The 26,033-nt window shown below is 41.4% G+C and overlaps 2 protein-coding genes across 9 annotated transcripts in view; one reads left to right on the top strand and one right to left on the bottom strand.

The window, feature by feature from the left end:
* The window catches only part of sorcs2 (sortilin-related VPS10 domain containing receptor 2), a 272,090-nt gene extending 254,855 nt beyond the window's left edge, over positions 1-17,235 (top strand). Inside the window, exons 14-28 of one of the 8 annotated variants that reach the window (XM_080052181.1) lie at positions 317-424; positions 5,508-5,628; positions 6,040-6,173; positions 6,397-6,516; positions 6,885-7,056; positions 7,599-7,785; positions 9,181-9,314; positions 9,834-9,957; positions 11,056-11,168; positions 11,370-11,492; positions 11,644-11,743; positions 11,876-11,923; positions 12,345-12,447; positions 13,465-13,613; positions 15,070-17,235. In XM_080052181.1, coding sequence (XP_079908307.1) covers positions 317-424; positions 5,508-5,628; positions 6,040-6,173; positions 6,397-6,516; positions 6,885-7,056; positions 7,599-7,785; positions 9,181-9,314; positions 9,834-9,957; positions 11,056-11,168; positions 11,370-11,492; positions 11,644-11,743; positions 11,876-11,923; positions 12,345-12,447; positions 13,465-13,613; positions 15,070-15,134 — 1,801 coding nt within the window. In that variant the 3' untranslated portion in view covers positions 15,135-17,235. Of the gene's footprint in view, positions 1-316; positions 425-5,507; positions 5,629-6,039; positions 6,174-6,396; positions 6,517-6,884; positions 7,057-7,598; positions 7,786-9,180; positions 9,321-9,833; positions 9,958-11,055; positions 11,169-11,369; positions 11,493-11,643; positions 11,744-11,875; positions 11,924-12,344; positions 12,448-13,419; positions 13,723-15,069 lie in introns of all 8 variants that reach the window. The other 7 variants (XM_080052180.1, XM_080052177.1, XM_080052176.1 and 4 more) reach the window with 7 other exon arrangements.
* Positions 17,236-18,963: 1,728 nt separating this feature from the next.
* afap1 (actin filament associated protein 1) overlaps positions 18,964-26,033 on the bottom strand; it is a 55,217-nt gene continuing 48,147 nt past the window's right edge. The window contains exons 13-17 of the mRNA XM_080051899.1: positions 25,617-25,746; positions 23,299-23,466; positions 22,578-22,768; positions 21,928-22,092; positions 18,964-21,242 (exon numbers count right to left, since the gene is read on the bottom strand). Coding sequence (XP_079908025.1) covers positions 21,216-21,242; positions 21,928-22,092; positions 22,578-22,768; positions 23,299-23,466; positions 25,617-25,746 — 681 coding nt within the window. The 3' untranslated portion in view covers positions 18,964-21,215. The remainder of the gene's footprint in view (positions 21,243-21,927; positions 22,093-22,577; positions 22,769-23,298; positions 23,467-25,616; positions 25,747-26,033) is intronic.

Here is a 26,033-nt window from a genome sequence, read left to right as displayed (position 1 = left end):
CACTTTGCTTGATTCCACATTGATCCCTCTCCAATACACAGTCACATTCGCCCGGCACTGCTGCCACTGTTGACTGCACAGTGACTGAAGCAGAGCAGATGGCCTCGCTTCGTGTGTCTCAGGCTCTTGTTTTTTTGAGTTTGGATTGAAGGAAACTTAACTGCCAAAGTCTGATAACCAACAAGTATGCGCTATAAAGAGTCGGGTCTCTGTGCCCATGAACGATGACCCGCTGCTCTCCATCGCGGCACTATCTGAAGAAACATCTCTGTTTGAGTATTGCTGGTGGTGAACACTGTCTGCTTTCCCCCCACAGGTTCAGTATTGATGAAGGACAGACATGGACCGTTCACAACTTCACCAGCACCTCTGTGTTCGTGGATGGACTGCTGAGTGAGCCAGGAGACGAGACCCTGGTTATGACGTGAGTGAAATTTGCATTTTTTTTTTTCGACGGGAGGGACGTTTAGTTTCAGGACTGCAGTCGAAATAATACAATGAAAGTCTTCGAGGGCTCAGCTTGAATCCAAAGTAAACGATCTGAAGACTTCAAATTGCTACAGACACGCTTCAGAGTCTGAGCTCCTTTTCAAGTGTAAGTAAATTACAATATATTGAATTGAGAAAGTTTGGTGGAAGCTTAAAATATAGATAGATAGATAGATAGATAGAGATAGATAGATAGATAGATAGATAGATAGATAGATAGATAGATAGATAGATAGATAGATAGATAGATAGATAGATAGATAGATAGATAGATAGATAGATAGATAGATAGATAGATAGATAGATAGATAGATGGATGGATGGATGGATGGATGGATGGATGGATGGATGGATGGATACTTTATTCATCACCATGGGGGAAATTCAAAAGCATCTTGTATCTCCTACTTTTCCAAAAGGTTAACCTGTGCCTTCAAACTTCCCACTCTGCTTGGTTCTAATGAGTTGTCTAAAAGGCTCGGACTAGAGAAAGCCCTGACTGGCCCGTACTCTACATTCAAGGGAACTCGACTTTCTCTCCCATCGCGACTATTCCCTCTGGATCTGTTGGAGAAGGGCACCCCATTTTAGTGGCGCTCACAGCAGCCGGTCTCACTTCTGATTCCCTGCTATGCCCTCCACCTCTCTTCACCTCCAAAGGAGTTTGATTGCTTGTTACAGCAAGGGTTGATGGGAGATGAGGCCCACACAAGCCCTCTGGCCTCCCTCCGAGCATAGCTTTTCTCCACCCCGACACTGTATTTCTATGGCTCTGCACTGTATACTGTTAAGTGCACTCTTTCTTTTTCTGGCTCACTTTCTTTGGCACTCGTATTTTAGCCGGCTATATGAATTTCGGCCAGGATAAGTTAAAGGTGGAGTCAGCATTTCTTGCATTTCAGCGCATACACAGTACAGACAGGTAGGGGATTGTGAGGAGATATTCACTGATTTTGACAAAAAGGGATTTTGACAACAAGCACACTCCATAATTAATGACTCCACCTTTAAGTAAAGATAAACATTTTAGGTCTAGGTTATAACAGGGATAAAATGTTCTTTCTCGTGGATAAATTGAGATGATTGAAGCACACTAACTAACCCTAGACAATTCTTTTGAAAACAATCAAACAATCGGTGAGCATCGTCAGACCCAAACTGTCGATGTAAGGCTTCAAGGGTTCATCTCTTTTCAGAAATATCGCCACCCCCCCACTGTCTCTCTTTCCCTCTCTCTGTTTTCCCCCCTAATCTCTCCATCAGTAAGTTAGCTGGAGTGAGACTTGTCACATCATCTCCAGGCCCTGGCCCAGAGATAAGGCTGGCTGTAAACTGTAATCCGCTGAGAAGGGCAAAAGGATGGCGTCACACACAGACACAGACACACACAGACAGACACACAGACACACAGGAGAGACTTGAACACTCCTTACTCACTATTATCTACCATGTGTCAGAAGCACACCTCCTGACTTGACACAGACACACACACACACACACACACACACACACACACACACACACACACACACACACACACACACACACACACACCTATATACGTGGCCCATCTGGCTCTGGTGAGATATGGTCGGCCGCCGTGGAGGGGTGTTGAGGGCAGCTCCTGTCTGACAGATTAGCCAGGGTCTATTTCCTTGCCACTGAGTTTCGATTTTTGAAACAGCGCGGCCAGCCAGCCATCCCATAATGAAGCCTTTGAGCAGTGACTTAGCACCAAGGACAGGTGGGGGTGTGTGGGGGGGTCAAATATGAAAGACTGGATGGACTCTCAATGGACTTACACCGCACCTGCTGCTTTATGATAGCATCAAAACACCTTTTTCATCACTTTCCACTCTCTCATACTCTCTTCATGGTTTGTAACAACACTTACGCTATGTGTATACGACAATGGACTCGCTAAAAACAGGGAAAGTGTTTCATTACGTTTTAAAAAACCTCCACGTTTACGACGACAGTTTTTTTTAATAAGCTCCGCAATCAAACGGATCCGCAAAAAATACCTTAATCACTGTAGTATGCATGCCAGGCCAGTAGTTGGCGTTGAAACGTTGTAGAAGATAGCCCTACAGGTGTGATTTGGGGCGTGTACATAATCCGTCTCCGCTGATCACAAATCAGCTAATCCACACTCAGTTTTTTTTTTAAAGGAGCACTAATACATTTATCAGAGATAGCAACACAAACACCTCTCCATAATCCTCCTCTCCATTTATGTTGTCTTTTTACTGTCGCGTGGCTATTTGACCGCGGATGTAATATGCGTGTGTGAAAAGGAGACTTGATCTCATCCTTACAGACGCAGGAGTTGCGTATTCAAAATATTTCTCTCTGGAACCTGGTTCCAAATGTTTTTCATCTTCAGTCCCCCCCCCCAAAAAAACACTGTTGTCGTGTAAAAAAAACAAAAAACAGCCATCAACGTAAAAAAATACTTTTGCGTTTTATGTTGAAAAAGTTGCCAGGGAAACAGACCTTTAGAAAAAAACTAACAGGAAACTCTGCATCTAATCTCATTAGTAACTCTTGTATTCTAATGAGTGGAACTAGAAGAGAACACATTCCCCCACTGTTGATGACTGTTGCTTTCCTCTTTTCACTGAGCTGATTGGAGTTGTTGATTGTTCGCTAATAGAGCTCTAATGGGCCCTGGAGTGGCTTTTTATAAAGTGAGTGAAAAGAAGTGCTAAATGAACTCTGAGGCTGGGGCGGAGTGAAGTAATGCACAAACAAAGCAAAACTGATTTAATTTCTTCACTCCAGCCCAAGCTGAAACTACAGCAGCAACAGTAACTCCATAGCAAGATAAGCAGCAGCACAACATTACACTGTGAAGCCAATGGTGTATCCCCCAGTGGTGTTTCAGCCACTCACACTGTTTAGTTTTTTTCTGTGCTGTAGGATTCCAGACATATGCCTCTGCAACTTCTGCTAGCACTCAAAAAACAAATGTGAAGTGGATTTCATTCGTGGCCTTTTGGGATTTAAAAAAAAATCCTCGAAAGCAACATGTCCTTCCAGAAACAATGGGCCTCATGCCAGATTTCTTCTCCTGTCTCTATCTTAAATGAATGTTCCATGTTGGGTTAACCGATCTCTCATAGCAGCACACACTAAATTGTGTGAATAAATTAGCATTGTTACAGCCTACAAAAAAGTGCTATCAAAGGCCCACTCTGTTCCATATGTTTGTATAAAATATGGTTATTGGAGCTAATTAATATCAATGTCGGAAGGAAAGAAAGAACCCAGAATGGTTTGACGTGAAGTTAGAAGCCAAAAACATACATCTTGCAGTACATACCTGAAATAGGAAGAGGAGACGTTGATATGATCATACCTAACAGAAAACTCTCACTATCCTACAATTGCATCATCAGCTAATCTTGAGGTCCTCCTGTAGAGTGGCCATGTTTCAAAATCTAGTTGGAATATCTTCAATATCTTTATACTTCCCATATCTCTATTGTAGTTCATATTATAAAACAGAAAGTGAATATTTCTAAATATGTTTGTGTCTCTCGGCCCATCTGAAAGAGGGTCTACCATGTCAACGGTACCCGAAGGATATTTCAAATATTTGCACCGGGACCCCTAAGAAAGTTAATGCGGCCCTGGAAATATAATATTATTACTTATTGTGATGTCATTCAAACTAAACTTACTTAAGGAAATGTAAAACTGAGAGACTAACCGACTGGGGAACTGCTGACAGACGCACAGATGAACAAGATAATGAAGAGCGTTAAAAGGGAGATGCAGGTGGAACAGCAGCATATGTCAGTGCACAGCCCAAACATCCATCACTTCCCCTTAACGACGGGGCTGAAGGCGGCATAGTAACGCTCGCCTTGCTCTCCAACCAAGTGAACGGGGGCCATTACCAGCATATGTCAAAATCGCTGACTTGAGTCAAATCACGCTTTCAAGATGAGAGTCAGTAATCTGGAGAAGGCTTGTTGTCCAAATAACTTTTTTATAAAAATCAGTGAATATCTCCTCACCTGTCCGTACTGTGAGTGTGCTGAATAAAAAATCCAGTGTTAATACACAGCCTAGGCTCTGTAAATAGCCATGTTGCTAGCGATGGTGGGCCCCCTTTGTTTACATGCCTGATGCCCATCTACAGAGCCTAGGCAGTGTATTAATACTGGATTTTTATTTTATTTTGACAAAAAGTGATTTTGATAACAATTATTCTCCAGAATCACTGACTCCAAAAGCTTCAAAGAATGCTCTGACTGACGCAAAAGGAGAGGACAACCGAGTTGAGGATAATGGGAATGGTAGACGTGACCTGTGATCCACTGTCTAACATCTCCATCTAGAGGAGGGGAAGGGAAACTGTAGCTCTATTGAGTCCATTTTCAATAGTTCATTTGGGCCTGTGCTCCCCCGTGGAGTTATAATCCACATGTAATGTAGCAAGGCAGTTGAGTTACAGATTATCTGTGTGTCGGAGCACTGCACTGCACATGTACGTCATAAAGGGAACATCAGGACGTGAATGTCAAATAAGGCCAGCTGTCATACGGTATGCGAATCAAAGGATGACGAAAAGAGGATTTTTGGATAAGGGATTTAAATGAGTTGATCCAGTCCTAGTTTTACCCAGACCTAAGGGCTGTGTATCTGTGAGGTACACAAGAGCAAAGATTAGGATACCACTGATCCCATTTGCCGGCTAGGTTAAGGATGGATTGAAGACTTTGTGATGTTATCATTGAGGAAATTGGAGGAAAAAAAACTCTTGAACATTTTTGTAGCCGCATTGAACCTGTCTTTATGCTAAGATAATCTAGCCGTTTTTTGTCTCTAGTTTTATATTACAGTAGCATTCAGGCATGTGTGGTATCAATCTTCTCGTCAGGCTCTTGGGAAGAAAGTGATAAAGAGCGTTTTTCCCAAAATGTTAAAGTATTTCTTTAAATTCAAATATTTAAAGATTGGGTTATTAATATATAATATTAAATGATGTGTTCATTTTGTATCGACAGTGTTTTTGGCCACATCAGCTACAGGTCGGACTGGGAGCTGGTCAAAGTGGACTTCAGGCAGTCCTTCCCTCGTCAGTGCACAGAGTCTGACTACGAGTCCTGGCAGCTCACAGATCTGCAGGTAACACACACACACACACACACAATACATATGCACCACAGACACACACACACACACACACACACACACACACACACACACAAACACACACACACACACACACACAATACATATGCACCACACATACACACACACACGCACACACACACACACACACACACACACACACACACACACACAATACATATGCACCACAGACACACACACACACACACACACGCACACACACACACACACACACACACAATACATATGCACCACAGACACACACACACACACACGCACACACACACACACACGCGCACACACACACACACAATACATATACACCACAGACACACATATTTACAGCACCTGTGGGCTCATATTTCAAATGTATTTGAATTGCCACTTCTCCATTGTCGCTCTCAGGGGGAGAAGTGCATTATGGGCCAGGAGAGGAGCTTCAGGAAGAGGAAGGACACAGCGTTCTGCATCAAAGGGAAAAGCTACACCTCGGCCCTCAACTCCAAACCCTGTCAATGCACCGACAAAGACTTCAACTGGTGGGCACCGACTCTATTATAGTAGAGTCTAGTATTTTCATATACAGTTAATACAGTGTGTAAAATATGCCATAGACCTACAGAAGTTTGCATTAAAAACATAATTTTTTTTATAGAGGTGATCATTTTTCAGTTCAATACTTTTAACTCATTATTGTTAAATTTCAATAGAGACTGTGTGTCTGTGTTGTGTGTGTGTGTGTGTGTGTGTGTGTGATTGCAGTGACTATGGTTTTGAACGCTCCAACATGGAGAGCAAACGCTGCTTCGCCGACTTCTGGCACGATCCGGATTCCCCACCCGAAGACTGCCATCTGGGACAAACCTACGAGTCCAGCACTGGGTATGTTCATGTCCACAAATACACGCACAGGATCTCACACACACACACACACACACACACACACACACACACACAGCAATGACTGTCAGACTTTTGGAGGGAGTGTTAGAAACTGGGCTATTCACTTGGATACTGACACTGTGCGCTGTCCTCTTCCATGCTCGGGTCAAACTCTCCCTGAGGTTTCTCAATTTTTTAAAATCCCGATAAAGGGGTTTTTACTTGGAGTTTTTTCTCAGCCGAGCTAAGGGTCTTAGGGCAGAGGGTGTCATACTGTATGGAATGTGAAGCCCACTGAGGCAAATGTCTATTTGGGATATTGGTCTATACAAATATAAAACTGATTTGATTTGATTGGATGCTTCCAGCTACAGGAGGGTGATATCTGACTCGTGTGAAGGCGGGCTGAACAAAGAGCAGAGCGCCAAGCAGCACACCTGCCCTCTGCTGCCCCCTAGAGGACTGCAGCTCGGCATCAAGGGACAGATGTTAGCCGTAGCCCCCGGAGACGACATCACATTCATGGTCCATCAAGAACAGGTATGGATGAAAGTAGTAATAATAATAATAGTAATACGTTTATTTTATTTAGCACTTTTCGGTAGGCTACGCAAAGACCCTTTTCAATAAAGTAATAATTTTCTTGTCTGTTCCAAGTTATGTCCCTTCCAATTGAATCTACTGAATCTACTTTAGACTTTGTTTCTATGTCAAATCAAGAAATGTATTGTCAAAGAACCAATCGTGCTCGTGCTCATGTTAGTTCAGTTTTAGTAGTCTCCTTTTTTATTGATTTTGTCATTATTTCAATGAGTGCAATTCTGAAAAGGTGAATGGTATGTATTGTATTCCGTGTTGACCTGCACAGGGACTGCAGATGGAAATTTCTTTGGCAAACTGTTATAATCTGGTCCTTAACTTCTTTTCTCTGTGAAATTAATTTTGTTTATTTTTATTTATTGTTCAAGATCATGTTTTATTAGTTGTATTACCTTGTACATCTTGTATTGTTATTTATCTACATGCTCCATGGACATATAAACAAATCCTTTAAACTAATGCCATTGTTTCTTACCCGACAGGGGGACACCAGCAGCACCAAGTACCAGGTGGACTTGGGCGACGGATTCCGTGCCATCTACCAAAACCTGACAGTGACAGATGAGCCAATCCAACATCGCTATGAAACCCCGGGTGTTTACAAGGTCACAGTGAAGGCAGAGAACATGGCGGGACACGACCATGCCACCATGTACATCCAGGTCACAGGTATAGGCCTCTCAAGACATTCACTTAATGGCTTTAATTTGGTTATTTCTTAGACAACTGGGCTCAATGATTAGACAACTGGGCTCAATGATTGTGTTTTGGAATGTAGGGACTTTTTTTTCCATTCTCTGGGCAGTTCTTCCAGTCTATCGATGTTCAGTGTGTGAACGCAATACAAAAAACAATGGCTTAATCACACCAAATATTTATTCTTTAATAAAACATTTTTTTATTTAATGTTCATTTGCAATTATTAATCTGTCAACAGCAATTCTTCACCCAGTCGCTGTCTATCACTACATTTTGTTTACAACGGTACAGGTGGCATAAACAAATAGATTTATTCTACAATAGAAAAAAACCATCGCCAATAGCTCTCAAATATCTGATTTAATTAAAGGGACTCTAAAAGCAGGAGCTAGCACGTAAATAGGTGAGTTTTACGGCTACAGAAAAAAGGAAAACAATCAACATGCTAATAAGCTACTGATACGATCATTTATTTTATAATGCAGGGCTTTTTTACTCTATTTTATTCTGGTTATAAATCTTTGACCCTTTGCATTCATGTGTCAAATGAGGTCAAGTCTAGAGGCATTGAAGACCTTACTTATCCAAGTCCCAATTGACACTCCTCTGCCCTACATTCTGTTAAACACCTAGATAAAGAGGAAAAATGTTGAAAGGCTAATATTCTTTTTTTTCTAGTCGGTTCTGTTGTCTCTGACATGTCTAGCTTTTCTCAAACACTCGACCCCCTGCTGCTAAGGAGACAAGTTTGAACCTGACTTCTGTGATAACTTTTCACTTTGTATTACCGGGCAGAAAGACTTCCCTGCTACCGACCGTGTCTGACACTTGAAGTTGACCGTGTGAGACAAATCTAGTGAGGATTGGAGGTTCTCTTATGTCTTTTACTTTGAAGAGACAGCGCCGTTTCTTTTATGTGGGTTTAAGCTGTCAGTGAAGGCTCTTGTGGGGGACTCACTGAGCTGTCATCCCTTTTTATTTTGTAAAGATTATACTAGGTTTGGCCTCAGATGTTGCACTTCTCTTATTAAGGGGAAATACATGGAAATTCTACTGCATGCACCTGAAGTAAGACGAAGAATAGTACTATAGAATATATAACTAAATACATCTTCACCTCATCACTTAATATTGTAAAAAGACTTGAGGAAGTGGTGCATGATGCCATGTAACTAGCTTCTGGTCCTTGAAGTCCACTGTAGCTTCTGTAAATTCTGCCAAAGGGAGGGGTTAGCAAGGGAGCGTTTGCAATATAGAATCTAACCACTTAATTACCCTATTTACCCCGACAAAACACACTGTGCCTTTAATGAGATTTGACACTGAATGGTGTCATCTTATAAATTGTGTATTTTTCTCTTGCAGCCCCTCTACAGGAAGTACACCTGGAAGTGGTTCCCATCGCTGGGAGGAAGCAGGAAGTCAATCTGACGGCCATAGTTCTTCCCACAGAGGCAAACCTGACCGTGTTCTACTGGTGGATAGGAGACAACCTGCTGGTAAAGGTCTTTACAAACTCTATATTCTAACATTTACTCACATCAAAATATGTTCTATTATTAAATTATGAGTTTTTCTTTTTGGCCTCAAAGCATGTCTTTGCTAACAACACTATTTAAACCTGCAATAGCTCATTAATTTGTCCTCTTGGGGGGAAGCGGAAAAACTAGTTAAAACAACATTGGCATGTCATTAACTTTTAAGTTGATATTTATGTATGATTATTAATATGATAACACATCCAGCAGTAACAAAGCAACATTGACTTGGTGTTGGTCTAATATTCACTAGAGCATTTTAGTTGGAAACGTGCCCGCTGTAGCTGAAAACAGAACCGTAGGAGCCTAAAGCGTAAAGGTACACGCCAGACACTCAAACACAAGCTGAAACTAGCTATAAAGCTAAGGGGAGCCTAACCCGTCACGTCATTGAGTCGGCATTTTTGGTGACGGGACACTGTTCATACTATTACAGTTGTAGTGACTAACAGTCAACCTGTTGTGTCTTTCTCCCTGCAGCCCACACTGACTCTCCAGAACAGCCTGCTGACCCGCTTCCCACAGACAGGAGACGTGTCTGTCACCGTCCAGGCTTCAAACGGACGCTCCATGGTGCAGGATACCAGGACAGTCAGAGTCTACGGTAATACAAGGACAATAGGAAACATGTATTGTGGGCTTGGGTTAAACTAATGCATGGGTTGATCCAGCAGAAAATATTGAAATAAGGTTCTCATCAAGGGCATATTGTTTTGCTTGCCATATTGCCGCTCGCTCACACTGTCAAAGATCTTTAGGACAGCAGGCGTTAGTGTCATAACAACATTACTGCTTTTATCAAAAGGGGGCGCTAGAATCAACCGAAACTGAAGGTTCCTCATAGACACTTTAAACTAACTGAAATAGAAATCACAGTTAACTTACTGTCTAACTTCATCAGAGGCTTTCAAGCACGTATCACAGCCTTACTTAAAAGATGACGTTGGCTTGTACAAATGTTGAAGTTCATAAATGATTTATTAGAGTGAGGAAAGCAGAAGTGAAAGTTCATGTTAAAACAGCTATTCTTGGTCTATGACTCATTCGGGTACACCTGTCTGTTGCCTTCAAATATATTATTGTGATGTCATCGGTTGTCGTTGTTAAGTGTGTCACCGGAGGAATGATGTCAGATTTCTTAAAGTTTTTTTTTTATGAGATGCAAGCTTCTGTGTCTTAAAGGTGGACTCAGCGATTCTGGAGAACGCTTGTTGTCAAAATGACTTTAGTCAGAATCAGAATAAGGGCCTACTAGGCTCTGTGAACTGTAGTGTAAACTTACGATGTGTATTAAAATATATATATTTTTTAGAGTTAGACAGGTATCGGATCGTGAGGAGACATTCACTGGTTTTGACAAAAAGTGATTTTGACTACTAGCTTTCTCCAGAATTGCTGGCTCCACCTTTAAGAGACAGTAATGTAGTTACAGTTGGGTAATGTAAAAAAATGTTATTTTGATTGAATGATACACAAATGTTCCCTCCAAGTTGACAGCCAACAATGCACGTTTGTCTATACAGCAAACATTATCAGTAGACAAACACTGTTTTATACATACATAGTTTCTATTTAATTTGCTGTTTAATTTGCATCAATCCCATCTGCAATACCTGTGGTGTATAACATACTGCTGCTGCAAGGATTCATTTCACGTTATTAGATGATCGCTAACCACTTCTCCTGTTCTGTTTCAACCCAGATGACTTCCAGGTCATTCCGTTGAGTTTCAGCAGCGAGCTGGATCGCTTCAACCCAAACATCCCAGAGTGGAGAGAGGACATCGGACAGGTGGTCACCAAAATACTCGCCAAGGTAGGAAATATACTATGAACAAGCACACTGTGAAAACATAGGACCATTTCAACACAACCTACCTGCAATAACACACTCTCAAAATAATGGACTTAGTAGAGGAAATGCATTTGCACTTCAAGCACACATAGTCACTTGATCCATTGTTGATATAAATAACATTGATTGGTGACTGACTGTCCTTTCCCCATGTGCCCTCAGATCACAGGAGTCCCTCTGGAGTCTCTGGTGACGGTGGTGAAGCCAGGTCTCCCCACCACGGCTGACCTCTACGTCCTACCACTGGACAGCATGCCAGCCAAGAGGAGCATGTTCGTAGATAAGGTACAACCATAACCAGTAGATTCATTTTTTGTCCTTCAAATTAGGACTAAGGCCACACACTGCAGGCAAAGTAATAGTACATTTTGGGATTCATTTTGTTCTATTTTTTTGCTTCCATAACTTGTCTTCTTTCATATGTTCTCATCCTCAGCGTATTCCATCCATCCTGCAAGCCTTCAACGACAACAACGTGAGCTTTGTGGTGCGAGGTGGTCTACAGGTGCTGGTGATGCTAGCTGACCCAAACGCAGGTAAAATATATTTTACATTTTAATGCATTTTGGATAACTTCAGATTGCACATAGTCTGATTTTAAAAATAACTACAGTTTTTGTTGTGTTTTTTATTTTTTGTAATTGAATATTATTGGTTTTATTCCCAAGGGCTAGGTCTAAATGCTAATGACTCAACAGCTACAGCAGCAGAGACCGGTGCGTTCACGAACCACACACCTGTCGCTTCCTGTATGGATGCACATTGCTCTTTGATTCCTGCGCCTTTTTCCCTTTTCTTGGTTTCCTAACAAGTCCAAAATCGCATCCAGTTTAAATCTGTGCTATGCCGTGCCGTGGCGTGCTGTGCTTTGCTATCCATCTGGTTATCCTTAACTGAGTTTTAAAATGGTCTTGTTGATTTCTATGGAGTGTGGCTTTGTCAAGAAAAAAACTTGACCCTCTTTCTACTTACTGTATGTCCCTTCGCTCCTGCAGTCTGTCACTCAAGATCTTTCTTTTTCTCATTCTACCTTCTGGATATGCCTGAAGCAAAATACAAAATGTCAGATGTATGTTCCATATGTACAGGATGCATTTTTTGAAATTGGTTTATGTGTGTGTATCATCCTCCCCCCAGGTTACCATGGGGCAGTGGGCGGTCCGGGGGTTTGGGCTCTGGCTGTTATTTTCCTGATCAGCATCATCGCAACCGGCTCCTTCATCCTCTACAAGTTCAAAAGGTGAGACGCGTCGTGTTGAATAGAGCATGTCAGTGTTGTGTCAGTCAGCCCAGGCAGATAAGGACAGGAACACACAGGACTTTGACACTTCTTAGTCTCTAAAGCAGAGACAATAACCGCATGTTTAACCAAACACTGGACATTTTTCTTCAGCCTTTAAGTATAGTAGCATGACAAACTAAATCAGGCGGTAACTGTTTTCCATCTTTGATATGTTAGGTTTAATGCCTTGTTTCTTTCTGGCCTATCACTTCATTTATAACTTTATTACACAGTTGCTATGTTGTCTTGTAAATTTTGAGTTTAATGAAAATACAACACAGTGCATGAAGATGATAAATCCCTGGCTTGTAAGAGTGGGCGTTATAACCAAAATGGAATATGGGATGTTATGCTGCGATATTAGTATATGGCATGAGTGTGAATTTCATGGAAACAGGCGGCTTCATTTAGATATTTTACAGAATTTATTAATGCGATTATTTATTTAATTTTGATTGATTTTATATCTAACACTTTGTCCAACCAACCACCAAACTATTTTGACCAAATCCAGAAAATTAGACACCTGACCCAAGTCAACTCATCTTGTGATCCAGCAAAGCCTTATTTGGCCCTGTACAACTAGATGTTAAAGGGATTGCTTACTCTGTATGAACACTATAGCAGAAGCTCTAATGGTTGACAAATCTCTATCATCTCAAACTACATAGTATCATATCGCCCAACCCTCCCACTGTACCTCGCATGAAAACTGACAGGTGATCATTTGCTCTATGTTTTTGTATAACTGCATGTCTTCTGTTCACATCACCGACTCACCACCAACAGCACCTCCTCGCGTCCCGAAGAAAACACCTAACATCCACGAAAAAAAGTCACTTTGAATTTTTTGCTTTACCAAGAAAAAAAAAATACATTGCAAAAAAAACTTCCGGCCTCTGATCTTACAAAAACTACAAATCCCTCAAGTCCTTGGTTTAGGACTGAGGATGCCTATCCCCCGCTGTTTTTCAGGAAGCTTCCGGGCAGCCGCAACGTGTACGCGCAGATGCACAACGAGAAGGAGCAGGAGATGACCAGCCCCGTCAACCACAGCGAGGACACGCAGCACATCATCCAGGGAGAGGAGTTCATCGACGACGACCTGGACTCCCAGACGCTAGGTAACGCAGGAGGTAGCCCCGCCTTCCGCTCCCTTATAAGGACTACCACCACTAACCACTGCTACTAGAAAAAAGACATTAACAACACCAGCAGCTAACACACACCAAGGTACTGCAAGAACTTCTTCAACCTTACTACAAAGTTCATATTATAATTTGTACGTCGTTGGTCACGAGGCTTCGTCATGGTCATCACTTGCATGTGAAACACACAATTCAAATCAGGTCATAACTGTATGCCATATAGTGTCATTGTGCCATAATGTTGTTGGAAATGATTTCATGTGACTTTATAAGGACTAGGTATTTTCGAGGGCTTTTTTGCCACAATTGTTGAAAAACTAAAGGCATTTTATTTTAAATGCCGAATAACGACATTTAATTATCTTTTTATTCGATTAGCATTTACTTCCGATTCCATATAGATACATTCCAAATAGTAATGTACAGTATGGTCAGATGGCAACCAGGCTAGATGAGGTATGAAATGCCTTGTGATGTAGTGGAAGGCTAACAGAGATAACAATCTGTCCAGGGAGTTGTTAATAACCTTGGTTAATAACACCATTACCTAATAAGAATTTGTTTATTAAGAATGAAGAAATTTTTTTTATTATTATTTTTATAATATTGTATATCGTCAAACGGATTTGGATTTCCATTAATAACTGACTTTTATCTTTCACTACATGACCAACATTTAAAGTGTTTCCATTATTTAACATTTGTGAATTTTGCATGGAGGTCAAGCTGGTATAAACATTGAAGGTAACCTGTGGAGCCTTAGCTTTAAGATCCAATCTATATTTGGCTCAGTATTAAACAGAAATTGAAGCAGGCCCAAATGTGATGATGGAATGATAGAAATGCCACATATTTGCAGGCTTTTAAAGGTCACCTATTATGCAAAATGCACTTTTTCATGGTTTTTCAACATTATTATGGGTCCACTACCTGGGGTGACTACAGACTCCCAAAGTATGAGAAAAAAAACAACCCTCCAACCTGTGTTCAAGAAGCCCAATCAGATGTATCTCCCTTTGTGATGCCCCTCCTTACCAACCTAACGTAGCACTACCTGCACCTGTGATAAGCCGAACCCCAGATACCCCTGAATCTAACCTGCAGTCCACCATGTTGAGCTGGTGGGCAGTGTCTGTCCCCCCACGTGGGGAACTGGCCAATCAGAGCATACTGGGCATTTTGGACGGTGGGGCTTGGCTAAAATGGAGTATTCTAGACAGAGGCTCAAAAGAGGAGATTCAGCAATGGCACTGTGATAAATAAAAAAGTTTTTTTTTGGACACTACACCATGAACACAGTTTCTAGTAGAAACCCAAATTACAATTTTGAACCTGAAAATTAGCATAATATGCGACCTTTAACAGGCTTTTCATAAGCTGGACTTTCGATTCCCTTAACATTTAACTTATTTTACTGTCCTGTTTCTTACAGGCAACCATTCGGGCGTGGTCCTGAGCATCAACTCCAGAGAGCTACACAGCTACCTGGCCAGCTGATTGGCTACCGCCGCCGACCACGCTAACGAGCTAGCTTAGCCTAGCCGGCTAACGAGCACAGGGACTCCACTCTGCCTTCCTCCTTCTTCTCTGTCTCTCTCCTCTGCTTCTCCTCCTTTCCTCTACTGCCTCCACTCCATGGCCACTCCTCAACCCTTCAGCTCTGGCTTTGGTGTATCTTTCGTTTCAAATTGTTTTGGGGAAGTCAGTGGGCTGAGCCTGGCAAAGGGACATGTACTTCACATGTTTTTTCTTCTACCTACTATAACTGGATTGCGATGTGTGCCCCCCTTCCCTTGTCCCTGGAGACCTGGGCCCACACCCTGTAAAGAAGGCGGGCTTTGATGGCGTCACACCAACGGACACTCACTCATCTGTGTTTAGAAAAAAAGGAAAAAACAAATAAACCTGTGTGTACGTCGTTGTATGTCACTCGTAGACACTCAAAAATCAGCAAAGCATGACTCACTGCACTGGTTTTGTCCAGCAATATCCACAGTCAGGAGAGGGGTTGAACCACTGAGGTCAACCAGTGGCCAAAGAGCACTTAGGGTAGCGTGCATTAAAGTTAGGTCCAATTCAAGAAAAAAATACTTTTACCTCCCTCCCTGTTGTTTTAGTCTCTATGTTTACCATAAAAAACTAGACACACTGTTCACAGGCAATAATATTCCCTCATCGGAATGTAGGATATATGAGAAACCGTTGTGTGAGTTTTGCATACTAGGCGTGTAGAAGTGTGCGCATGCAAACACAAGAGGGCGGCGTTGCACTTTTCTTGAAATTCCCACTCACAGTTAACTTGTAGGGGTCAGCTTCTTGGGAATATACTCTAGTAGTAGCCTACTTTCACACACAACATCCATTGTTAACTCTTTTCGCAGAACTTTTCCCACTGCATTTCTATCTGTCAGTACTTTGTGCTATGTGGTGTTAAAAAAAATCAGCGCCACCATTGTCTGTCCCATGGTGCCTAAAACTGACATTACCTGTTGTCCAGTTTATTTATCTCTATCAACAGTACGCCCCCTTCCATCCCATACTTCCTGGGTAAGAGGGAGAAATTCAAACTTGTTGTCCCCGGAGACGAAAGGTCACCGCCATAGAAGGAAGGTGTAGTTGACATATGTTGTTGTATCAGCCTATATTAGGCCTAGACAGGTTGAATCACGTCTCCTTCAAGCTTTGGTTTGTTTGTATGTAAATGTGTAAATAGGAACAATCTCCACTTTGTACATATTCCCCTTTGACGTGTGTGTGTGTGTGCGTGCGTGCGTGCGTGCGTGCGTGTGTGTGTGTGTGTGCGTGCGTGCGTGTTTTACACTACTACCAAAATACACAGTGATTTTTTCTTTTCTTTTCTTCACCAAGCTTTCTTAGATTTAAAATATTCTCACCGTTTCCAGTTTGATCGTCGCCATTGCCTGCTTCACACACGTGTCCATTTTCTACCCATTTATTGCGTATGATAACTGTATGCTTCTCATTACTCTTAACTGGAAATAATTTCATTGTCTTATAAAATGTACTCACATGTACACAGTGGCCACTATGTATATGGATATTTTTGATACACTTTCTTGTCAGTTTTTTCTCGGTACGTGTAAACACTGGTTATTGTTTCTGTTGCCTTTGTTTGTTTGTTTGTTTGATTGCACTAATGTTGTATGCAGTTCTGTGGACACTACACACTCTGAATGAAAAAGGTCTGGGGAGGATAAAGCCTTTGCAGACTAATACCAATGCTACTATTAGCACCAAGATCACTCTCAAACAGCAGACCAAGTTCACTCGTTTCTGATTTTACACTTAAAAAACGCATCTATTGTACATATACTCTGCTCATGCTCAACTTTGTTCTTAGTTTTTTTTCTAGTGATGTGTTTGTATCAAGGACCCCTCTGACCCCTGAGGGGAAAGTGGGAATTATGATGTTCTAATATAATAGTGAAAGACTTTCACAAAGCGCAATGGCATCAATCATGTCATTTCTTGACCATAACGTGTTTTTGTTTCTTTAACTTTTTTCTCTCTCTGCTGGTTTGTTTGAGCTATGGATTTTTTGCTATTAAAACAATTGTGTGTCCTCATCAGGGAGCGTAGTGCACTCAACCTGCATCCTGGAATAAATCACTCCCATAACTTGTATTGTATGTATTTTTTTTTTTTTTCTGATGCTTTTAACAATGGTGTCCAATCACTGAAGTCGTTTGATAAACTGTATAAAGCATATAATAGAATGTCTTATAATTTGGGAAATATAAGTATTTGTATTTAATAGCGAGATGATACAATGAGTACCACTGTGTATGGACACTATGGAACTGGAATGTGGTTGCCTAAACCTAGCAGAAAGACTGGACAAATGGCAGAATCTGCTACTATACACATCAAGCCAAAAAGTTTAGGCATATAATCCTAAATATATTTGGCACTTGATGTAAAAGAATACCAGTGCCATTCACTGACATAACAAAGCTTCTACTGCCATCTAGTGGCCAAAGTGGATTCGACACCACAGCTGCTTTAGGTGAGTTTTTCCTCTGCCTTTCAAGAGACACAAAGCATTTTAAATGATAACAAATGGACGTGTGTGTGAGAGAGAGAACAGGCACACTATAGGTTTCCCAATGGTAACGGCTTTGAGGTGTTAAATCATTAATTAACAACATTGTGTCGGAGGATGCTGCAGTGCTGCATATGTTGATTGCGCTCACCTAAAATAACACAATTTTTAATCTGCAAACAAACAAAATAGTTGAGTGACAATATTTGTGTAATTGATATAAGGTTTGAAAATCCCTATACCATCTCATTTTTGTCCAGAAATCCCTTGAAGCATTTTCCTCCCAAACTTGATAATCATGGTTGATACAGAGTGAAAATTGAATGACACGCTCCAACATCCAAGAACAACTCTAGGCCTGGGATGTGACTTAAAGCCAGGGTCTGCTCACAGCCAACTGGTGTCCTCCAACCGTGTCTAAAGACAAACAGCTGTTCTGACGTCCACGCTGTCTCCTCAGTGATTTCTGACTGCAGGACAGAACTGGACTACTAAACATACCTGGAATTCCTGCACTTTAGAGAAGACAGTTAAGACAGTTAAGAAAAAACATCTAAACACAGGTTCTGAGGCTTTCAATCAGTAGATTGAGGTAGCCCACCTGTATGAATGCTCATTCAGATTTCCTTATTCTTCTGTATCACTTCAAATATCGCCAAACCTCAGCTTTAAAGGAATAGTTCAATATTTTTTAAATGGAGTTGTATGGCCTACTTATGCATAATTAGTCTGTTACCTTATGGAGATGGCGAGCATTGCAGTTCAGTTTAAGGGGTTTCGGTGAGATGTCGCTGTAGCAGAAGGTCAGCATTTTACAAAGGGGACCAGCCAAAATAGCTTTTTTCCACATGAATGTTAACTAATAATAATCCATTTGTACGCTAAATTTAGGATTTGTTCACTGCTGATTTGCAGACTGATAAAAAAAATTTAAAGTACTATTGAACCGATGTTTATTTTAAAATGTAACTATATAATTGTCAAAAAAAATGTTTTCAGCTGGCCCCCTCTGCAACAGTACAATACAGACTTCTGCTACTATACTGTACATTTGCTTTCAGACCATAATCAACAATACTTAAGCACAGAGCCATTGAGATCTGTTTGTCAGGAGATTTTTTATTAATTTTATGTACAAGCATTTCTGTCGCCAAGGCGGCGACTGTCGGAGATACACAAACGAGTAGAAAATGTATAAGGTGCAAAAAACAAACACTGATGTATGAGTCGGTACTCCCCACCACCCCCACCCGCAAAGCCAAGCTATGTACAGCAGGTTCACATTGACTGACATCAGACATCTCTCAGGTATTAGCCGCTTTGGGCTAACAGGGAACTAAACACTTGCAAATATAACTCCCCGTCTTTATGCTGACTACACTGCATCTCAAAGAAGAAAAGGTTCTGTACGTAGCATCCATTCCAAACTCTAGCAGTAGTGCGCGCTAACGCTACTTCTGTCAACAATTCCGATAAAGCACCTTGTAGGCCTATACTAAGCAGTATAAACAATGACAACTTAGCACAAGCAGTGGCAAATAAAGCCATTAAAAAAGCACCATGAAAATGTAAAGTGTGTGTGTATATACGTGAAGCAGATTTATCATAACACACAGCAATTTGAGTTTACAGCAAGTGCCCCTATTTCAGTCAGTGTATTGTTGATGGGTTTGGAATGTGCCTTGGAGACGTTTGAGCGTGCACACTCTCTCTCTCTCACACACACACACACACACCCTCTCTCTTTCTCTCTCACACACACACACACACTCTCTCTCTCTCACACACACACACTCTCTCTCTCTCTCTCTCTCTCACACACACACACACACACACACACACACACACACACGGTCAGATAACAGGGCTACAGTAAACCAGTGGCGTGATTAGAGGAGCTGGACCGTGGTGCTTGGTCGAGGGACATCACGTCAGTTGAGGTTTTTAAGAGTTTTCCAACGACGCGCGCCAAATCTAAGGGCGGACGCGGTTCAGCCTGGCTTTCCAAGCATTATCACACACCCTGCTATAGTCCTGTTAAGGCCATATACTGTATATAAATTAGGTTTACGGACAGCCATCCATCATCCCACCAAGGGACTTTTTAAGGAAGCACAATTACTCAGTTAGCAGGATACCTTCTGTGTTAAACTGCACTGGGTGAATTTAAATACTGGCGGCTACTAATGGTAATTGCTGTATGCGGTTTTTGGTCGGGGAAAGCAAAGTGAGCCATTGGCTTAGGATGTGGGCAATAATTCAGTAACTACATGACCATATTTAGCACCATTGCTAACCATGCTACAATAGCTTCTCTTTCATGTAATAGTTTGTATTTTTGTAAAAACTGCCTTTATAGCAGAATTGCAACAAAAGCATCCTTTCTGTTAGGTTTCTATTTATTTAAGGCAAGTGAATACTTCCAACCTGCAGATAAACAAAATATAGATTGAAAGTGTAAAAGTTGGTTCAAACAAAACTTTTTTTGTTAATAAGTGGTATCTAGTCATGCAGGTACTTATAAAAACTTATCATAATAATTACATTTATGGTGCAATATTTCAACGTTGTGAAAAGCACTAACGTTCCTCAAACATTCGACAGGCAAACCCTGAATGTTCTGCGTAGCTACACAGCACACAAGGTGCCATGTCTTGGCTGAATCTGGTTCCTGGTGGTTAAAATTGGACTGAATAAGAAAAATCTTATTTCTATTCTAAGTAAGGTGGACGGTTAACCTATGGACATATTAGGAGAACTAGTTCCATGATTTTGGCCCCTTTAATCTAAATGTTATACCTTTAATAAGAACCTTGTCTTAAACGGTAGGATGCCACTACAGTGCAATGGATCACAATGTAAAAACTGTCCCAACCATAACCAAGTAAAAGCTGAATGGTGTCATTATTAGCGGGGACGGGTCACTGTCAGTTTGTAATATTGAACAAACAACAATACTGCTTTGCATAAACATGTCAACAGGTGTCACAGCCATAAATCACCCTTTTTAATTGTATTTTTAGAGTTCAATTGGAAGACCTGTAGAATAATTCAGCTTGTAAAACATTAGAACGGAGTTGCTGGTGTGAGCCTTTTTAAACATTAGCATTAACGGCGTAGGGAATGGGATTCTGTGGAGCGCCACAAGTTCTACAGAAGAACCTTAAATATATCAACATAAATAAACAAAAGGGAAGCTAGTATTTACCTTTAAACATTTACAAATAAATACTTGGTTTTGAACTTTTTTGATCCCAAACTGTCAATCTGCTGGAACAGATTTGAATGAAAAGTAGAAGAGTGCTCGGAAAGAGTACAGCGGACAACACAAGTTGCACAACTCTACACTAAGCATGCTCAATAGTATAATAGTTTAAAAGAAGGTTGCTATGTTTGAAGTTGTGGTACTGACACTTTTTCAGCACACTCTGACCGTATCAACAGTTTTAAATAAATATATACACAATTTCTCAAAAAAGAACTTAAAGCTGGGCCGATGTGAGGGTCTGGGTTGTTTATGTGCCGGACTTCTGCTCCCATTCCTGCCAAAAAATAAAAATAAAAATAAATACATTTGCATTCAACATGTCTATGCATCATCACCACTATGAACTTTTCAGAATAAAACAATCTTCATATATAGTGTGATCATTCTCAATCAAGAAAATATTACGTTAGCTTGATAGAAAACAGTTAAAGGTCCCCTATTATGCAACAATTTTCATGTTTCTTTCAACATTGATATGGGTCCCAGGTGTGACTAGAGACTTCCAAAGTATGAGAAAAGACAACTCTCCCTTTAACGCCACCTTCACCTTTCTGGAAACCTGTGTTTAAAAAACCTCCAAATCCCTTTATGACGTCACAAGGGGAAAAGCCACACCCTCCATTACCAACTTAACTTCGCACTAAGCTCCCTGAATCTAACTGTTAGATTCTGGACCAATCAGAGCAGACTGGGCTTTTTGGAAGGCTGTGCTTAAAGAGACAAGCACTTAAACAGAGCGTTTCAGACAGAGGCTGAAAGGAGTGTATTTTAAAATGGCACTGTGAGAAATATTAAGTTTTTTTGGGAAACTACACCATGAATACAGTTTCTAGTAGAAACCCAAGTTACAATTTTGAACCTGAAAATAATCATAATATGTGACCTTTAAACCACTAAAAACCTATTGGTCCTGATTAAGCAATGATCAAACTCTTTCCCACTATGTTATGAGCTCTGACCTTGGCCTTCTTCAGGACGTGTCCCCTGACCGGTGAGGCTTTGGGGCCGGTCTGTCTGCGCAGCAGAGAGGCGCTGTTCACCGGCAGAGAGCACGACTCTGTGTCACTGGTGTCAAAGCTGGAGAATGGAGAACACTCCTGGGTCCGTCGCAGCGTTGACACTGTCTGCGCGCGCACACGCACACACACACACACACACACACACAATCGAGTAAGTAATGATGTCATCTGTTTAAATTTTCTTTTCAAGTTTTTGTCATAGATTTCTGAGCTACTGTAGTAGTGTTAAAGGTGCACCATGCAGTTTTAAGGGAGGGGGATTTGTTTACATTTGCAGAGCCTGCAGTTAGTTTATAAAACATGTTTTAACTACATGGTATTGAAAAAATCGATCATGATACAACTAAATTAGGCCCCTAAATTTGGCACCTGGAACAAAAAGAAAAAAGACAAGAATATTAAAGAAATATTAAAGAAATCGGCAGGCTCCTCTGCTGTAAACGACAATGAACAGTGTTCCAGGGATCCAATTTTCCCGTGAGGAAAGTTTGTTTACTCCGGGATATGAGAATAAACCTTAGAAGATGCTCTCTTCTCCGACACACCCAAAGATACAAAGTGCACCTTTAAAGCATGACAATTCCTCTAACCTTGTCTCCAGGGGCTCCACTCTTGGGTTCGATGGTGAGGCCCAGCGTCACCCCTCCGCTCAGGGCTTTCTTCAGACTTTCCTTCACCTCCGTCATCTCTAGCTCCAGGTTGACCCGCTCCTCCTCTCTCTTCTTGCAGTCCTCCTCTACCTTCTTCAGTCGCTCCGACAGAGAGGCCTGTGAACGTTTGCCTAGGGGAGGGAAAGAGAATACTTTATTCATCATACCTGGCAAAAGCAAGAGTTTTTTCACACATACAGGGTTTCCCTGAGGGACTGCAGGGGTTCCCCAAAATTATTTAAAATGTTCATAATGACTTTTTTTCCCTTTTAAGTAAAAATATTTTGAGTAAACTTCAAGCCTTAATAGGCATTGATAAGTTACGTTTAGCAAAACGATTCACAAAATGAGTGTAATGATGCAGAGCCCAACGTCATTAAATAGAAAGTTGAGGAGCAAACCATAGACTTGACTACTAACGTTAGGTTGATATAAGAATGAATCGCTTTGTAACAATACAAAGCTCTACCTAAGCTCATCAGGGATAATAATAAAGACCAATAATAATCATGCATGCAAGTTTTTTTCAACCATAAACACAACAACTGAGTGTAAAATAGGTTAAAAAAAATATGCTAGTGTATGGCCAGGCTTGAAATGGGTCCCTGGGCTAAATCAAAGTTTGAAGAGCTCTGTTGTACTTGCTGTGTGTGTGCCTTACCAGCAGCAGCCTCCACAGCAGTGCGCAGGTTGCTCCTGTCCTTCTTGAGCTGGGTCAGGTGGTTCCTGATGTCCTGCTTCCTCTTGGTCAGCTCGTCCTCTTTGCTCTGCAGCCGCTTGGCGTCGGCCTCCACGCGGTTCTTCCCGTACTTCACCTGCTCTGAAGAAGCTGTTTGGAGACATTGATTTTGAAGACTTAAAAAAACATGTTCTCTGTTTAGGGCTGGCACAGGAAAAGCCTTACTGTGACACATATCACAGGTTTATACATAGAAATGATTTGTACTCAAGCAGCCCTTATTGAGTAATCCTGAGCTCCGTCAGAACTGTTTCATTTCAAAATTCAAAAGTACAAAACCCACTTTCCCCTGCCTCTAGATTTCCCCCATAATATCAATTCAGCTTTGTCAAATAGAAGATAATCTGTTTCTCTCATTTGCACAGGTTTAGTAGCCGCAAAAGCAGCGCAGGCCTTTTGTGGATTTGGCACAAAGTGTGTTTACGATCTGTGTGGTAGTGTTTGTTGTTGAGTCGAATGGTTTCCATTAGTGGTGTTGCAACTTGCCTAGAGCTTAGTGGTTAACTGGAGGAGGAAAGTGTTATTATTACACAACAGACCCAGAATTCACTTTAGATCTTCAGAGTCATTCAAATAGTATTTTAGCTTGATCACATATACAGTATGCAATAGTTCTGGCAAATTCTGCTCATTTATAATTCATAAAAAGTTAATCATGAATAGATTATTTAAAGGTGCAATCAGCGATTTTCTATAAGGCTTATGTCAAAACACTTTTTGTCACAATCAGTGAATATCTCCTCACGATCCCGCTACCTGTCCGTACTGTGTGTGCTGAAAATAAATGCAGTGTTAATACACAGCCTAGGCTATGTAAACGGGCATGTCGCTAGCTACGGTGGGCCCCCTCTGTTTACGTACCAGTTTACAGAGCCTAGGATGTGTATTAACACTAGATTTTTTTTTTCAGCGCACACAAGATTCGGACAGGTAGTGGATCACGAGGAGATATTCAATGATTTTGTCGAAAAGCGATTTTAGACAACAAGCGTTCTCCAGATTCGCTGACCGCACCTTTAAGATGATTAAATAAAATGCCATGGAAGTGGAACCGTTTATTGTCTATATTCAGGGCTGAGGGATGTGATGGCGCGTTGCCATTCAAGGAATCTGAAAATAAATAGATTTTCCAGCACAACAAGACCCCAAACCAAACACGTACGGGAAAAAAGCAAAGCACAGCCTTTAATATCAGGCCACTGGTAAGACATGAACTACCCAGAAACCCACTGAACTCACGGCCACAGCCTTAAGCAGTTATTAATTACACCATGCCTTCCCCCTACTGGAAAATACACTGAGGGTAACCAGCCAGCATCTCTGTCTGTGTGTGTGTGTGTGTGTGTGTGTGTGTGTGTGTGTGTGTGTGTGTGTGTGTGTGTGTGTGTGTGTGTGTGTGTGTGTGTGTGTGTGTGTGTGTGTGTGTGTGTGTGTGTGTGTGTGTGTGTGTGTGTGTGTGTGTGTGTGTGTGTGTGTGTGTGTGTGTGTGTGTGTGTGTGTGTGTGTGTGTGTGTGTGTGTGTGTGTGTGTGTGTGTGTGTGTGTGTGTGTGTGTGTGTGTGTGTGTGTCCTCTGCTCACGAGGATACACTCAATCAAACCGCCGCTGACATCTTCAAATTCAATACACTTATTTGACAGTGGAAATATGAGAATAGTGCGGCGTACTCCTAAATCCTACATGACACATATTTGGTATTCCCGTTCCCCGACGATTGGAGGAATGACAGCCCTCCTCGTTCACACATTAGGCAAAAAAAATACTATTCTGCACCACAAGGCTTGAGGCCGCCACAGTAAAGCCCCCCCACCCTCTCCAAACATGTCCATGTGGGCTAGGTTTCTGCTAGCGTGCTGTGTTGGAGCGTTAGCCCCCAAAACGTTGGCATGAAGTGCTAGTCTGGCCCACGCGCGTCACATTAAACGTCTTGAGGGTGGGATAGGTTTTTAGGTTTTTGAGTTATTTACTCCCCTCCTTACTTAGACCGACTGTAATTTAGTACATCCTGCATTTTCCAAATTGCTGCGGAGAAGAATTTTCTTCTTTTTTTTGCTAGAAAGCAATCAGCTGTGGTGAGGCCGGGGACTGAGGACCCAGACACACTGTCTGATGCGCAGTCCCTCACAGCACAGGAACGCACTGATACCGGTTTCATCATATCTCAATTTACATTCTACAGAGTGAGTAATGAAAATACAACATGTCAAGTGAAATGAAGAAGAGCTTCTGGTTGCTACTCACTGGAGTTGTTGCGTTTCAAAGAAGCTGTCCCGTTCATGCAACTGACTCCATTCTTCTTGGCCTGGTTCTTTGGCTCGGCCTTCTGTTTGGACGTCACCCCATTGGTCACCGCTCCCTTCTTTCCCTTCAGCTGATTGGAGAAGAACACAAATTAGTTAATAGCGCACTGTATGTACACTACATATGTGTACTGTTGGTCTTAAAACCTACAACAAACCGCTAAACATGATGGATATGGTGCAGTTTGAATAACAACATGTTGCTGTGTATTAGAATGAGAGGACATTGAGAGGACTTTATTTTAATAGAGCTGTTTATGTATAAGCAAATCTTTCTCTATTTACACATCCTGCAGAAAGAAAGCAGAATTAAAAGTCATTGTGTCCACCTGAATATGAGTCTAATATTCAGTCTCCT

This window comes from Ammodytes marinus (assembly GCF_949987685.1).
Source record: "Ammodytes marinus genome assembly, chromosome: 23".
Classification (NCBI taxonomy): Eukaryota; Metazoa; Chordata; class Actinopteri; order Uranoscopiformes; family Ammodytidae; genus Ammodytes; species Ammodytes marinus.
This window is presented reverse-complemented; position numbering and strand designations above follow the sequence as displayed.